Source organism: Carettochelys insculpta, chromosome 4, assembly GCF_033958435.1.
Source record: "Carettochelys insculpta isolate YL-2023 chromosome 4, ASM3395843v1, whole genome shotgun sequence".
Classification (NCBI taxonomy): domain Eukaryota; kingdom Metazoa; phylum Chordata; order Testudines; family Carettochelyidae; genus Carettochelys; species Carettochelys insculpta.
The window spans coordinates 132607546-132625581 of record NC_134140.1 but is presented as its reverse complement, the minus strand read 5'-3'; the positions used below and the strand labels follow the sequence as shown (position 1 = coordinate 132625581).

The 18036-nt window shown below is 43.4% G+C and overlaps 1 protein-coding gene across 2 annotated transcripts in view; it reads right to left on the bottom strand.

Moving 5' to 3' along the window:
• Window positions 1-1129: 1129 nt before the first annotated feature.
• Window positions 1130-18036, bottom strand: part of CENPC (centromere protein C) — a 56289-nt gene continuing 39382 nt past the window's right edge. For both annotated transcript variants that reach the window (XM_074992065.1, XM_074992066.1), the window contains one exon: window positions 1130-1368. In XM_074992065.1, coding sequence (XP_074848166.1) covers window positions 1326-1368 — 43 coding nt within the window. In that variant the 3' untranslated portion in view covers window positions 1130-1325. The remainder of the gene's footprint in view (window positions 1369-18036) is intronic.

The following is an 18036-nucleotide window of genomic DNA, read 5'->3' as shown; positions in this document are numbered from 1 at the left end:
CCAGTATGATCTGGCACCTTAGATAAGAGAATACGTAACCTAAAGGGGTATAAATGGTGGGCCCAGCAGAACTCTAACTTTGAGTGCATCTCCACCAACTACCTGCTGGTCGGGTCAGGTGATTGCCTCCTGAGGTCCACAACTGGGGATGCCCAACCTCGTATTCGTCTTTCCGCGGAATTGAGTGACTGATCCGGCTTGGCTACGCTGGTATCGAGAGACGCAAAGAGGGTAAGATACACCCATGCTAGGTCTCCAATTTTTTTTGTGCACAGCTAAAGAATTAGAGCTCTGTAACTAGACGTCATTGTATCAAGATATCATTGTGTTAGATGGTAACAGATATCTTTGTATTGGATTGTAACGTAACTTGTTAACACCTGTACTTTGCTAGCATATATGAAGTAGACAATAGCCTTTTGTAACCACATGCTTATAACTGTAGCTTAATAAACTTGTAACTAGTTAAGATCTAAGCCTGACTTCTGTTAACCCTTTTGTCACTACAACACAGCCAGCACAACAAAAAGAACTTTAACCGTTTGGTTACCACAGCCTGGCCATAGGTGAGTGTGCTAGCAGGTCCCTGCTCTAACAGTAAAAAACTGGGTTGCTTAGGACCCAGGGGAATCTGTCAGCCTGTCTTGGCTGCTTGCAGCCACGAGCTCCTTGCTCTCGCAGTTTTAAACTCAGATGACAACAGGGGCATAGTTGCTCCCTCACTGTACATTACCCGGCCACCGGCTAACAGTGACCCAGCTGAACAATGGAAAGATCCTATGAAGCTTTCCTTCTTGGCTTGTAAGACACATTAGATTTCCTAGATTTCAATAGCAGCTCAGCTCAAAACTAAAAATCACAAAATTTAAAGGCAAGATTTACAAAAGTGCTCAGCGCCAACCTAACTCTTCTTTCACTGAAATCAACTATCAAACTCCCTTTGGCTTCCATCAGTGCAATTTCATCAGCACAGCTCATATGTTAATGAATGTTACAAGCGAATCATTGTCCAATGGCCTGCAGACATCTGGAGTTTCTGAAGAAACCCCATAAAGTGCCAGAAAATGCATTCTTGTATGTGCTAAAAAAGTTAAGAATTTACGACTGATTTACACTATTTACTTTTTATTGACACAAAAACAGAAATTACTTGTGTGACCACAATGGTTACATAAATTTACATAAATTTACAACTTACAGCTGACAAAGAGGTCTGTTTCAATGTCCATAAACAATGTATTCTCAGACTGGAAGGGAATTCCACTTGAAAAGTAATGATGGAATTCCATATCACATGTATGATGATCTCCAGTTTACTGGTGAGGTTATGGAGAAGAGGACTTATTTACTGAATCTTCTATAATTGGCCTGAAATACAAGAAATATGGAAGATGGTTCATTCAAACTAGCAGGTAAACGTTACAGCACAAATGTATGGCTCCCCCTATTGTCCATACCGTAACTTTAAAAAGCTAGAGGCAAGCAAGGCAAATTATATTCATAACAGTGATGTATTATATTGTCCAGATCCCACAACAATTTTCACACAAAAAAAGCACATGTTAAACCTCGTCATCTGACAGCTCCAAGATCTCGTGCTTTCCCAAACCACTCTGTCACTCCTGGGTGTGATATTGCATTTTATCTATAAATGTTATTCATTTTGTGCTTAATTTTGTTGTTTATGGTGGGATTGTATGTTTTATGTAGCACAACGAAAATTATTTGGAGAGATAAAATTACCATTGGAACGTCCAGTACATATTATTATGCACACAGAACTCAGTCTAGGTGCACCGTGCTATGTGGGGAGGGTTACAACAGGCCACTGAATTTTCAAACTGCCCTAAAATCTCCACGTATCATCAGACAAACCTGGTACACTAGATCTAGACCTGGAGAAGACTTCGTGGAGCAAGTTATAGAGGCATTTTTTAAGGTGTTCCTAAGGTAAAAATACTTCATTTTAATTTTTCTTCTAATCCTTTTGAACACAGAGATCCGAGGGAATTATAGGCAGTACCACAGAACATTTCAATGAACTTCCCTCCTGAGATCTAGAGTCCAGGACCGGGCACCAGCACCAAAATATAACAACCTAAAATGTATTAGACTTCTTAATTCTACAGACTGGTGCATAGGCTTGCTATGGGATATGTATGAGCTCTTAACAACCATAGTTTCATATCCCTACTATAGTGGATGGCAATTGACATTTCCCTTATTTTGCAAACAAGAGTTGCAGGGTCACCTCTAAAGCAGCTGGGATTAATATCCAGGAATATAATATGAAAGACCCAAGACTCACTTCCAAAAACTATGGCCAAATGTGCCAGAGCTGAATAGTCAGAGAACGAGTCTATTCATTGAAAGGTTTCAGGATGTTCAATAAACTAAATATGGTCCATGTCCCTGCAGCTGAAACAATGGAGTGGGTGGGGGACAGAGGGTTCTGTTCTGTGATCTACTCCAGATTTCCTCTGTGATGTTAGGAAGTCACCTGAACCAGGATTTTTAGAGGTGATACAAATTGTTCCCTGGGGTCTGGAGTAAGAACATCACTCCACTCTCTGAGAAAGGCAGGAAGAATGGTCTTGTGTTTGACACACTGGACTGGGACTCAGGATATCCTAGTTCAGTTCATGACTTAGCTTTGAGCAAGTCAGAATCTCCATGCTTCATTTTCCAAACAGCATGGCTATTCTGGCTCTTCATTGTGGCTGGTTTGGTACAAGGAGCCTTCCAAAGCTTTGCATGCATCCTCCTTTTGAAATCACCCCCCTACTAAGTGAAAAGCATTATGTAAAGGGCCTGGAAGATACCAGGAAGACAGTGGAGGGACAGTGCTGGTCTAGAGGCCAATACTGTGCTTGGTGTAACATTTTTTAGATTAACAGTAGTTATTAGGCTGTTTCCTTTAATGAAATGGTGGCACTTAAAGACCTAAAATCCTTGTTAACATGGCTTACACTCTCAGGACAAAAGACGGCTCTCCCAAAAAGTCAGACTTTGAATCTCAGAACCCCAACAATCTAGGAAAGCTGAAAGGAAATGCAGACATAAAGGTGACACTCCCCACATAACATAATCATAACTCTTAACCCATAGGACTGCGAAGTCCTATGGAATTGAGAGGGTCATAGTATTTTACTGTCAGTGCACACCACTCAAAACCAGTATCATTCATAATCCAATTGACCCTAAAAGTGCTCTGCGCATCGGTGCTCAAAAAGTATTTGCTGCTGATTGGCTGAGACCACACTGGACAAAAAAATACTAAGGGAGACATAAGATACCATGTCCTTCCAAACATGACGTCAGGGCAGAGCATAAAAATGGCCATATTGAGTCAGACCAAAGATTCACCCAGCCCAAGTATACTGTCTTCTGACAGTAGGCAGTGCCAGGTGGCCCAGGGGAAAAAAACAGAAAAAGTAACCAAGTGATCCATTCCCTGGCTCCACAGGCTGTATGTTGTGGGAAGAAATACTTCTATTGCTTTAAGCCTGCTGTCTATTAATTTCATTTGGTGATCCCTAGCTCCTCTCTAAACTAGTCCCGATTTTACAGACCTCAATCACATCCTCACGTTTTTTCCCCCCCAAGATGAAAAGTTTGTCTTAATAACCTCTCCTCATACAGAAACCTTTCATACCCCTAACCACATTTGTTGCTCTTTTCTGAACATTTACCAATTACAATAAATGTTTTTCAAAATGGAACAGCTACATCCGGATGCAGTATCAAGATGTGGATTTATATCAAGGCAATATATTTTATCTTATCTTTCTAAATTCTTCCCAACATTGTCTCCTTGTTTAACTGCCACTGCACATTAAGTGGATGTTTTCAGTGAACTAGCCACAATGACTTAAAGATCTCTCCCGAGTGGTAACAGCTAACTTAGACCTCATACACACCGTTGGGGTTATGTTTTCCAAGGTATATTATTTTTCATTTCTCAACATGAAATTTCATCTTCCATTTTGTTGCCCAGTCAACCAGTTTGCATTCACAGATCTTTTTGTAGCTCCTCCAAATCTGCCTAGGACTTGACTATCTTGAGTACTTTTGTATCATCTGCAAATTTTGCCACATCATGTTTACTCCTTTCTCTAGATCATTTATGAACACATTGAATGTGTCTCAGATCAGACCCCCAGAGGACCCACTCCATGGCCATGTCTACACTAGCCCCAAACTTCAAAATGGCCATGCAAATGGCCATTTCGAAGTTTACTAATGAAGCGCTGAAATACATATTCAGCGCCTCATTAGCATACGGGCGGCCACGGCACTTCGAAATTGATGCGGCTCGCCGCTGCGCAACTCGTGCAGACGGGGCTCCTTTTCGAAAGGACCCCACCTACTTCGAAGTCCCCTTATTCCCATCTGCTCATAGGAATAAGGGGACTTCGAAGTAGGCAGGGTCCTTTCGAAAAGGAGCCCCGGCTGGATGAGTCGCGCGGCGGCGAGCCGTGTCAATTTCGAAGTGCCACAGCCGCCCGCATGCTAATGAAGCGCTGAATATGTATTTCAGCACTTCATTAGTAAACTTCGAAATGGCCATTTGGATGGCCATTTCGAAGTTTTTGGCTAATGTAGACATAGCCCATGAAGGCTCCTTCCCTTCTATCTCATGGCAGCTTATTTTGCTTTAAGAGCCTTTGGTGAGGGAGGGACCTTGTCAAATGGCTTTCTGAAAAATGTAAGTACACCATATTCCCCTGGATCCTTCTTGTCCACATGCTCATTGACCCCTTCAGAGAATTCTAGTGGACTAGTGAGGCATGATTTCCCTTTACAAAAATCATGCAACTCTTCCCCTTCCAATTATGTTCATCCATATGTCTGACACTACTGCCCCAAGAAGAGGAGAGTTAAGATTGTACGAGAACTGTCACCGTCAGACGGTATTGCTTGATTTTTCTAAGATTTGTGTTTTTTTGGGGTTGTACTGCTACCACAGTTGGTAAGGTGTTGGTAGAAGGACCATATCTTTGCACTCTTATTTTCTAACATCTAGAAAGCCATAATTTATTCAAATTCTGCATATAAATTCTCATAATATAAAAACAACATGCACTTGATATTTAGAAATATGCCCTAAAACATATTGTACCCAGATATGTTGGAATGACAGCGTTTGGGTGATTTTTATTTTAAAATGCCTATATATGATTGAGGAGCTCCTTTTTAGAGATGAAGAAGTTCAGCACTATCAGTAAAACTATTTACGCAAGTCAAACCAAAAAACCAGTCAAGTAGCACTTTAAAGACTAACAAAATAATTTATTAGGTGAGCTTTCAGGGGACAGACCCACTTCTTCAGACCATAACCATACCTTCTTTTATATTCAAATTCGACACATTAACACATGGTTTGAACCAGGATGCAAGTTTTTTGGGTCACTATAGGGGCTCTTTTGCATACTTGGCTTAATCTAATTCTTGACTCTCCCCACCCCCTTCTGCCCCTCTACTCTGATTTGCTCACCTAGATAATTTTTTTCTGATTTGTAAACCTTGATTACTATTTTTGGTTCTCTGTGCCTTAAATATTGAGTCTGTTCTGGTCTGGCTATGGTCTGAAGAAGTGGGTCTGTCCCATGAAAGCTCACCTAATAAATTCTTTTGTTAGTCTTTAAAGTGCTACTTGACTGGTTTTTTTGTTTTGATAGTATATAGACTAGCACGGCTTTCTCTCTGTTACTATTTACACAAGTGTTTGAGATCAAGGGCCCCTTGTTATTGTGAAACAAAATAAAATCACAAATTAGACTAACCAAATCCAAGACATTGAAAATAAAGCTTAGCATGCTTATACACATTTAAAAATCAAGAAAGGTATTGACATTGAAACAAGTAGATCCCCCAAGCAGATGAGTTACAAGACCAGAATTGGGATTGTTTCGCAGAAAACAGATGCAAGCTGTGTTATTGTTCAGTACAAATTTAATTATGTTTTATTTTTCATTTTGTCAGGTTCAGGAAGCAAAATAGGTTCTTTGTTTTGTATCTTGAGTATGGGCTGTCTGGCCATTTAATGACATTTTCTTGCAGGAGAAGACTAAATTAATGTCAGTAAAAAGAAACCTAGCCTAGATTGCAATTGGATGAGATTGAAAAAATTAAAGTATGGGTGGGGCAAAGTTTAACCAGGGCAAATCAGATTAGGTGCCTTGCTAGCCTTGAAATCTAAGAGATCATGAGCCAACATTCAAAATAACTTTTCTAGCCATTAAAATATACTGAACTTCATTTATAAGTTAAATACTTATGCAGCTATTCTAAATGGGTAGGTACTACTCTCACAGAAGCCACTGTGGCTTAGCTATGAAGTTTCACGAAAGTGTACAAAAAATTCTAGTTACTCGAAAAGTGTTTGCATTTACCAATATTTAAGAAAATCAGCTACAATAATAATGAGAGCATATTTGCTGGGTGCAGCATGACCTCTGCAATTATTACTTAATTGTCCTTTATGGGCCAATAATGGGACCCTCAAGATTTTCCTCTCAAGGTTTGTCCTTCCTTCAGCACTTTTTCCCTGGCAGACTACATAATTAGGCTGTCTTCAAAAGCTTAATTGTAAATTTGTTTTGATTAATTAGCCCGAAAGCTGACTTGGCACCCACTGAGACACGACAGGTTTCTTAGTTTATTCACTGTAGACTACTGAACCCTAGAGGAGTCTCCCATCAGCACTAAAATTTCGCAAATTGTGTTTGAAGAACTTCTCAATATTTCATGAATTTCTTTAATTTGCCCATTGTATTCTACAACAGGAATGAGGTTAGCATAAAGAAAGAATACAATTTTTCAAGTTCAAGTATCTCCTTCTGTTGATTTTATGGAACAATCACCAGATGAACACTGCCTTTTGAGGTGCTGGAAAAAAAATAAATAAAAGCTCATCGTTTCCACTGAATTATATAAGAACTACTGGAAACCAGAACAGAGAAATTTAAATCATCCAGGTGGTTATGTTCGGATGACAGTAGCCATATTTCATCTGCACAAACTGTGCTCTGCTCTTCCATTTCAAAACACAAAGTTCCATTTGATGGCATATTTGACTTTGAAGAATCTAAAGAAACTTTTCTTTTCCTGCAGACTTAGTATTAGAGGCCTTTAAATCTGCAGACATCCATGGATATCTGCACCCACAGATATGGATGGAAATATCCAAAGCTCATTTATGCTGATACAGATGGGGATGCAGATACAAATTTAGTATCAACACTGGGGTCTACTTACCATAGCAACTTCATTACATTACTTAACAAAATTTATACATTACTTATAAAAATACTTTATTACGTTGACCCAATCAACTGTGGTACATCTATATACTGATGGTTGATAATCACCGAACTCTTCATGCAACTGCAGTATTGAAAAGGAGCTTTCATATTTACTACAGTTAGAACAAGAAACCACCAACTACCGAATTCAACAGCAGAGAGACTGATAAATAAAATTAAATAGACAGATAAATATAGGCCAGTAGCTCCCAAGCTTGCTTTTTTTCATACCCCACCTTCTTTTGTGAAGACAAAAGAACATCTAATTGGTATATATCCCACAAAATAAGGTTGTAACTTGTCTATTAGGCAGAAAGAACTGTGCTCTTAACACCTCCATTTCACTGTTTAACAGATATAACTTTTGTTTGAAAGTAAAAAGTTTTCTAGCATCAAAAGCTCTTAGATGTGTTACATTTGTGTAAATACTTCAGAGCAACAAGTTCGAAGTGAAAAAGGAAATGGGGCATGGCTGTAAAATGGGACTGTATTGAGAATATCAGAAACTACTGTAACAAAACAAACCAATCACGTAGCACTTTAAACAGTAACAAAATAATTTATTGTGTGATAAGCTTTCCTGGGGCTGACTCACTTCCTCAGATCATCCACATCCGATGATTTAAAATTTCCCTCTTCTGGGTCCCTGTTCTGATCTCCAGACCTGAGGAAATGGGTCCCACGAACTCTCATCACCTTTAAAGTGGTACATGCCTGCTCGTTTGTTTTGTTAGAATGCAAATTAACACTGCTACCTCTCAGTTACTATTCAAGAAACTATTGGGTAAATCTAAGGAAAAATGACCAAAAATTAGTCAGACATTAAGGTGTCTAATATAAAACTAGAATTCCATTTAAATCATTGTCTCATATGTCTTCACCTGACTCTTTCCAGCTTACACAATCTATATAGTTCCAACATTATCCAAGGACACGAGGGTAATCTTGTGTCAAGAGATGCCAACTCTCCACTTAAAAAAAATAAGTCTCACCTCGCCTTGCATAAACCCACTCAGAAGAAAATCTTCAACTTCACAACAGTGTTCCCTGTAAACGGTGCATTTGTGCCCCCACTTAGATGTTCAAATGCCATCCAGTTGGCTGCTCCCAGACCTAATGAATGGCCAACGCACACGAGTTTTTTCACAACCCACCAATAAAACACTTCCATAGGCAAGTGTTCAGTTCAGCAAATCAGGAATGAACAAGGGTCAACCTCTGTTGCCACAATGGTCCATAAACTGGGCTGTCCTTTGCTTCGGGTAGGTACTGGTAAATTGTTCTGTGTCAGGGGAACCATACGATATCAACAGACTATCCCCACATATTTACTTAAACAAGATACGTTTTTCCAGAGGCTTGTATGTTGCGCTTGCATCACTTATGTCCCATGCAGGACTAATTATGTCTACGCAGTTGCAGAGCTGAGGTCGTGTAGCCAGACAGAATCCCCCTGCTCTGCTCCACTTTGCCCCTCTTAGGTGCCTCAGAGCACAAAAGGAAACAGCACAGTCTTTGATGCCTGAGAACACAGATGTGCGAATCTCAAGCACAGTCTTTGATGCCTCAGAGCACAGATGTGCTGCCTCATCATGATCCTGTATAACGGAAGAACACAGAGAAGAGGGCTAACAAGCCAGCCAATGACCACAGGGCCTTAAATTGCCCTTGGCTGGTACTCATAATTGATACACCTACAGATTGTCCCAGGAGAGGAATCTCGCACCCCTACAAAAACAATGTCCTGTCTTAATGATTTAGTTTCCTTTATCTTACAAGTGTAAATCAAGTTGCAACTCCCTTGTAAGAACTGGCATCACAAAGGCGAACCAGCATAATTGGCATCTAACAGATAAGGAAGAGTGTGCATGAACCAAGGGGCATAAAGATGGGCCCAGCAGCCTACTCTAACTGAGCTCCAATTACCTTACTCGACCAGCAGGTATAGGTCTTTGCCTCCCGAGGTCCCAGGGGACACCCTCCTCACACTACTTCTTCCCGAGGAATTGAGTGATAGACGCTGGCTACACCGGAGTCGAAGGATGCAGGGGTGAGAACTGTACCTGAAATGTACTTTGTGCACATTTAATAGTAAGAGCTCTGTAAACTGAGGCGCTTTGTCCTCAAATATGTAACTTTCATTTGTAATCTAACTGGTATACCACATACATAGGATGTATAAGCCTACTAGTAAAGAAGATAGAGCAATAACCTTGTAACCACTAAGATTCTAATTTCTGCCCTTTTAATAAATAGTAACCATTTAAGCTTTCAGCCTGACTCCTTCCAGTTAGCAACTCGGCCAAACACAAAACAAAGAAACTTAGCCATTTGGCTATATCAGTCTGGTCAGTGGTAAGGTGCAGTAAAAGCTGAGTGCTGAGTTGCGTCGCCTCCACAGGACTGATTCCTGGGGCACCCATCACCCTCCCTGGCTGCCCTCTGCGAAGGGACAGTCTGTCCTAGCAGTTAAAGACTCGGGTAAAATAAGCTCTCTGCACCAACATTTGGGGCACCCACCAGCCACACTGGCTGCCCACTGCGAAGGGACTGCCTGTCCTAGCAGTTAAAAGACTCGGGTGAAACTCTGGGGGCATCCGCCAGCCATTCTGGTTGCCCGCTGCAAAGGGACTGTTAGTCCTAGCAGTCAAAGACTCGGGTGTAACTAGGCTCACACACCACTCATTACCCGGCCATTGGCTAGCAGGTCAAGAGACTTGGGTTCACAGGAATCAAACCGCAGCGCTAAAAATAGCTATGTCAGCATTCCCACTTGGGCTCGTGCCTGGACTCTGAGCCTGAAATCCAGCCCAAGTGGGAAAGTCTACATGGCTGCTTTTAGCCCTGCAGCCTAAGCCCATGTCCACTGATGTGAGCTCAGACTCTGCACAAAGCAAACTGATCAGCCATGTTAGAAACTATACTAGGGCATAACATGTTTTGGGCTTTAGCACTCTTCGTCATCATGAAACATATTAAACTGACAGCCTTAAATTTCTGTCAACAAACTAGGCATACCTCTAGAGGCAGGTCTGTGCTGCCATTGTGTCTATTTTGTGCCCATGATCTGGATGTACCTCCTCCCACAGTAAAAGACAATTACCTATTCCATAACTGATGTTGTTTGAGATGTCTTGCTCATGTGTGTACTCACCACATGCACTGGTTAAGAAAGCTTTTCCCCAAGCAGCACCCATCAGGGCACGTCTCTAATGACAGCTGGAGTGGGTCTCCCTGGAGTGGTATAAGGGGTACTGTGTGCTTTCACCCACCCTCAGTCCCTTCTTGTTGGAGACTGACACTGGGGACGGAGGGCAGACTGTGGAATGGACATGAGCAACACATCTTGAAGAGCACTAGTCATGGAAACAGGTTACTGTTTATTTTTCAAGTGATTGCTCGTGTCCATTCCACTACCAGCAGCATCCACTCAGAGATTGGTATTGACACTCCTTGTGGTTCACCACCTCCATCACTGAGAAGTTGGGGGCCTGGCTGAAGTAACTCATGACCCTTGAAGGAGATGAAATCCTTGCTTTCTGCTTGCTTGGAGACAGAGGTCAGAGAGGATGGAGTTTGCTACAGTACTTCTGATGTGTGAAACCCCATCATAGAGCAGAAGTGCCACTCTAGCTAGTGTCACAGCTGATAGTACATTGAAAAGGGTATTGGAGGGTTCCTCTAGCTCTTCTGCCCTCAAGCTGAGACTGGAGGCCACCCTCTCCAGTAGTAGTTGGTGTCCTTTAGTGCCCTTCTGCAGTACAGGATGCAGTTCAGCAATAGCCTTATCTCCGAATGAGGAGGAAGAGAGACCCACTTACATTGCCCCACCCAAAACTGGTGCCACCTCTTCCTGTGGAGCCGACATAAACCCTGCTACTGAGGGCACAGGGTTGAATAGTGAGGAGCTGCATGCTTGTCCAAAACCCCAGCTACCAACTGGGTCACAAGAGATGGGTAAGGCTCCAGGAAGGCTAGCAGTGTCATCACTGTCAGGGGTTCCACCAGGTGGGTTGGACTGGCACTGGTAGGGAGCCCTGGAATGAAGATGGTGTAGAACCCATGTTCCTGACACACAGTGACCTGGAGACTGTAGAGGTGCACTGGAAGCAATACTGAGTCTGAGACCACAGGTCTGACATGAAGACTCTGGATTCCCTCAGAGCCCAGATGCTCCTAGAATGGCTTCAAACAGCAGATCTGCAGTGACCTATGGCCTGTGATCTACACCTGGCACTTCCTGAGCAGCACCAAACCCATGATCTGGAGTGTAAGAGTGCAAACAGTGTCCATATCTGGTCAACAACCAGGACAACAGGCCCCACTGCTCATACAGGCTGGAATCCTCAAAGTTGCTGAAGGCTTATGGACCCTCAGTCCTGTTGCTCTCAAATTGCATGCACAGAGCACATGCCTCCAAGGATATGTTCTCCCACATTGGTGAGGTGTGCTGTGAGCCCCCATGTCTTGGAACCCAGCCATATTGTGGAATAGACATGAACAAGTGCTCAAAGAAGAACAGAGTATTCCAGTCTTCAGGTACCATCAATCCTTGCTTGCCCCGCTAAGCCTACCAAAAGTATGGCAACTATGAGGTGGTGCCCAGGAAAAAGTAATGTCACCATTTCATCTCATACTTCACAAACTACAGCTAAAGAAAACACTGATCTTGTTCAACACCAACCTGGCTCAGACTGGAACAAGTAACTTATTAAAAACCTTTGTATTCTACCAGCTAGCTGCCAAACTCATTTTCATATATCATTGTATATACAATAGATGTCATCAAGTAAACCAAGTGATCGGTTGTCCTATTTCACTAGACAAAGTAATTGTATCATGTAAACAATGTGCATTATACAACCCCATAAAATAGCTGAATACAGATGCTGGAATAAAAAAAATAAGTGTGCTTAGAGTTCCATCTACTGGAGTATATCAGAAATACTGATAGCAAGAAATAAGATTTAAAAATGGAGTACGCTTTTTAAAACATTTGATTTTCACAATTAGCAGTATGTTTCTCTCTTCTGCCTTTCCCTCTCCCCTGAAGAAAATTTTTTCCATAAACTACATGCCCTTAGAACCACCCAGATCTGTGTACACTCTCCTTTAGTTTTACAGTAGGCCATGAAAAGAGATTCTGATCTCCTTCCTGTTTCACAAAACCAGGCTCTTTTCATGGCATATTATGGAACTAAGGAAAAAAAAGCGTACTCTTCCATTATTGCTAGCTGGTTTGATAATGTATTCCATTATTTATCTCAAAATGAAGTCTGTCCAAATAACTTAGGTCTGTGGGCAGAACAAGAAGGTACACATGTTCACTGAAGAGGCAAGACACCAGTTTGGAAATATCTGCACACCTTCTCCAAACTCTGCATGCTACATATAGCATCTTCAATTGATGCTGCATTTGACTGGTAATAGCTAGCACAGGGAAGACAAGTGACACTGCTACTTGCACAGAAATAAAAGTCAGTATGGCTGAGAACTACTTTAGCTCAGAATTTTTTTTCAAACAAATATATAGGTCTTTGTAATTTTGGGCTTTCTTGTTAAAGAAGCTACCAATGTTTTCGCAACCTCAAAGGACCAATACACTTGGAACGTCCAAGCACTTCTGCAAACAGTATTGAAGTTACTTAGCAGACAAAGCAAATATGAGGTACTACAAAGCTAATTAATCTTCACTATTTTCACATGTGCAAGAAGTTTAGCATAACAATCACGGCCAGGATTTTCAACAGCTTTCAACTCCTATTCAGATTTTTTTTTCCTACTTCCTCTTTTTCCTGTGCAATGGCAGAGAAGGTAGGCTATTTGAATAGCAGTTTATGCTTATGCCAGTTAAAACTGATGCACCTAACTTTAGCCTCCAAAGCTAGTTATTTGCCATCTAAGCTAGCGGGCAACCTGCGATCCACTGGTGTTCTGTGTGTGGCCCACAAGATGTTTTGTTTACCATTGCCCAAGCACAGAGCAGAGTTCCCAGTTTCCACTGGTTTCCATCTGCATAGGGATTTTTTCCCTTATCAGTATTACTATAGTGAAACACACACACAAATCAAGGGAATGTGATGTGAGGTGCATGCTGATTGCAAGCAGCACTGACTGACAGAAGTATGCTCTGGCTGCACCCAGTCAAAGCAATGCCAGGCTTTAATCGACACACCCCGCACATTTCTAGGTACATAAGTGTGGTTAAGAACACTGCCCTCTCCAGGGCAACCTTCTTGGTTACAGTAATTTTGTTCTCACTGAGATGAAGGAGCATCATTCACTAGCCTAGGTTGCATATTGGTGGTCTAGATTCTTGGCTTCAGGCATGCACTGATCACACATGATTTTCTCAAGAGGTCGTTAGTCTCCAGGAAGTCATGAAGCATAGTAGAGGTAAATGTTAAGAATTCTAATGTGGTGGACAGTTGCCATACACTCATCCCTTGTTAAACGAATACTTTATTTACAAGTACTCAATTAAAAGGATGGACACACACACTTACCTTTTGTTCACTGGATGAGTGAATTCCCCTGCTAATGAGTTTTACTCCCTCCCCGCACCTCCAACCCACTGCAGCCTGAACCCGCTCCCCCCCGCCAATCCCAAACCTAACCCCCCTGCTGGCCCCACACAGCTAAACCACACAAACCTAACCCCCCCACCCTGCCAGCCCCAAACTGCCCAAACCTAATCCCCCAGCCCACCAGCCCCAAACCTACCCCCTCCCACTGGCCCCAAACCACCCAAACCTAACACACACACACCATCCCTCCACCAGCACCAAACCACCCAAATCTAACCCCTCCTGCCCGCCAACCCCCAAACCTACCCCCCGACCCCAAACTTCCCAAACCTAACCCCTGCCACCAGCCCCACAGACCCCAAACCTATCCCTACCACAGACCCACACACCCCTAAACCTAACCCCCATCCCCGCTGGTCCTGTAGACCCTAAACCACTGAAACACACACACACCCCCCCGGCAGACCCCAAACCACCCAAACCTACCTCCCTCCCCCCGGCCCTGAACACACCAAACTGCTGAAACCTAACCCCCCTGCCCCTGCTTGCCCTGAAGACCCCAAACCACCAAAACCTAACCCCCCCCGCCAGCCCCGCAGACCCCAAACCACCGAAACCTAAACCCCTCTGCCAGCCCCACAGACCCCAAACTGCTGCAACCTTAACCCCCACCCCCCACCAGCCCCTTGCACCTAAACCACCACAGCCTGGCCCCCTCAAGCCCCCCACCAGCCCCGCAGACCCAACCCACCACCATGTTTTAATCCTCCCTCCCACTCATGTCCCCAAACTGCCCCCAGCCTTTAACCCCCAACAACCCCAGGTTCACTTACCTTTCACAAGTCGTGCCACCTGCTGACACTCCAAGCACTTAGAACCAATCAGAGACTTTTACACATATTTCAATGGGAATTTAGTGTCTCTCTCATAAGTTTTCATCTATGAGCAAAGAGTTGGCGTACTCTTATAGTGAGGGATGAGTGTACTTGTAAAGGTAAAAAGGTACAAGGTAAAATAAAATACATACTCTGAGCTAACCATACATTCACTCAGTAGTCCTCATATATACCTAAATGCATAGAATGAGCTAAGGATGCTGACAGCCAGTGCAGCAACTCAATTATCTTTGGTTTACTTAAGAAGACAGTACATTCTCTGAAGGGCAAGCAGAATGGCTACATGTTTAATTAGAGATTATTTGAGAACCTTGCTGGTATCAGGTTAATGCATTACTGAACATCCTGCAATACGTTTTAACTGAAGAGCTCAAAACGCTTTTCAGACATTACACTTCACAATAGCCCTGTGACATAGTTAAGTATTATACCCATGTTATAAGTGAGAAAGTTGATATATTTGGGAAAGAGGGGTGATTTGCCCATGACTGCACAGCAAGTAAATGCTACAGGCAGGAATAAGAACATGGAGCCCTGACTCCCAGTTTTCTAGCCACTAAAAACATCCCCCCCAGTATATTTGGGAAATAGTTTTGATGCTGAGAATACGGAAGTCTCCCCTCAATAAATGTTATGCTGCCCTTGTCAAATGCGTGATGTGCCTGTGCAGATCAGATATCCTGAGTGTAAAACAATGAGCAACAAAAGCCTTTAGAACAGAAGCCTACCCTACAGTAAACCCTCAATTTAACAGACTAATGGAGAGGAGGGGTGTCTGTTAATGCCAGAAGTCCATTATATCCGAATGGTTATACCGTATGATGATGCGCTAACCTTTCCAGCCCATTACTCACTCCTGTCCTCTGTCCCACCTCTTCCCTTCCTCCCTCCTGTCCCATTCTTCCCCTCACACCTCCATCTCCCTCTCCCAATTACCAGGAGAGGAGATGAAAGCCGACCTGGCTCCTTCCACCTCCTGCAGCTCTCAGCACTGCAGCTCCTCCAGCCCTCAGCCCTGAGCTACCTTTGCAAAGTAGAGGGTGGCCACCTTCACCCTACCAGTGGGCAGCAGACTATGACACCACAGCTGCTGTTCAGCACTACTGCAGGCAGCAGCAGCTGGGGAACTACATGCTCCACGCATACAGAGCTGGGGGAGGAAAGCTCCTGTACCTCGCCGCAGCACCCCCCAGGGCTCCTCTGGCCTTGGTGGCCCCAGCGGCTCCTCCAGCCCTGGCAGCAGCTCTGGTGAGTTTCTGGCATTTATTTAGGTGGGGGCAGGAGGGCTGGCAGACAGCGTCCATTATTTCCAAAGCCTGTTATATCAGGGTCTGTTAACTCGAGGATTTACTGAACTAGGAAAAACATATATTCAACAAATAAATAACTCATCCAGACACAAGGCTCAATTTTGCACAGGAAGTGACATGCTCTATTCATGCCTCAAAAGAAAATATACCTGCTAGTTGAATGGCAAGCAATTGTGCTTTTTTTGTGCTGGTACTGATTACCAGCACCCCCGCAGCACCAGCCACAGGAGTGGATGGGGCTATGAAGCAGGCTGAGTAGCAGCTTCTCTTTTTTGTACCACAAAAAAGCACTGGCAAGCAGTATAGTCAAAGAATTAGTGAAAATTACTTTTTATTGAAAATCATGAAACCACTGAACACACTCTAGCATGATCCAAGACTGAGTTCCAAACCTATAGCTGAAATAAGAATGACTATTTACCTCTCAGCACCCAGAAACAAATGCAAAGCCTGACTTTTTGTGCAAGATTTCATGAAATATCTTTATTTACACCTCCACTCTACCATACGCAATTTTACCATAAACGTCAACCCTGCCCTTCTAACAACAAGAGGAGACAGGTCATTCATAGTCTTGGGGGGTGCCCCAACTACACTGATGGCCATTAATATATGAGAAAAAAAATCATTTTACTGTAAAAAGACAAACTGACTTTTGTATTTAAAGTATGGGTTTTAGTGAGACGCCTTAACCATTCTAATTTCAGAAAGGGTAGCTGTACTTGATGTGAGGGCTGTTCCCTTACCATGCCTTCCACTTTGTCCCAGAGAGTCTCTCCACCAGTCTTAAGTCAAGAAACATCTCTTCCTTTTCTTAAGTATGTGTCTTCCTAAGCATTCCAGCACTGCTTACACTGGGTTCAGCGCTAGCCCCATTGCTTAAACCTTGCCTCTGCATGCCCAATTTCTCATTCCCAGGGATCCTGCCTACACTGCCTCAGACTTATTGGCTGCTCCTCCCCTCCTTTATCAAGCACTGACTCCTAGAGATGTTCTCCCAGGAATTCCTCCTTGCCTGGCTCTTCTAAGTCTCCCCACCCCAAGCAGGCCTGGTTTAGTCACATGATTTAATAGCAGAGGCGGCTAGTCAAGTGTGGCACAGGTGCTGCTGAGCCTCAACACTCAAGGGGCCAGCTCACTAATACCACTGCAGTTAGGTCTGTCTAAATTAGCCAATGGCCTGAAATGCTAGCTCTGAAAAGTATGACCTGCTCCTACTGATCTCAATGGCATCATCACTGAAACTATTTACAAGGTCAGTGTTTAACCATTTCACTATGCATTGAGGCATTCATGAAAAAGGATGATCGGCCCATAAACATATGAACTGTTTACTGCAAATGGCATCCCTTTTAGCAAAGCAAGGCTTGAAAGTCCATGAAGTCCAAAAGAGGCATCTGCACAGAGTGGCATCTCATTACACAGCAATTCAGGTGGGAACAGTTCAGAAGAGCATGACTGTCTCCCAGCTTAACTCCTGGCTGACATGGATCTAAAACAGAGCTGGGTAAACACTGGTACCGAGGGATGCTTCTGGGCAAAGCAACCATATGGCGGGGCAGAGAGCTGGAGTGCCAGAGTGGGTACAGGACGCAGACAGGAGCCACCAACCTCAGGCAGCTCCTGGCTGGCAGCGCAGCAGGGCTAAGGAAGACTCTCCACCTGCCCTGGCCCTGTGCTGTTCCCAGAAATTGCTAGCACATCTGGCAACAGCTTTGGGGGTGGAGACAAGCAGCTCTGCATACTGCTCTCACTTGCAGGCATTCAACCTGCAGCTTCCCCTGGACCCGGTTCCCCATTCCCCACCAATGAGAGCTGAAGGGACAGCACCTGAGAGTGAAAGCAGCATGTGGAACTGCAGGGATGTGTCAGCCACTTTCAGGAGCAGCCTGGGGCTACATCACACAGGGAGCATGTCTTAGGATTACCAGTTTGGGGCTGCAGTGGTGCTAAGAAGTGTTCCCTCATTTTTTTCCATCAATAAGTGGAGTAAATT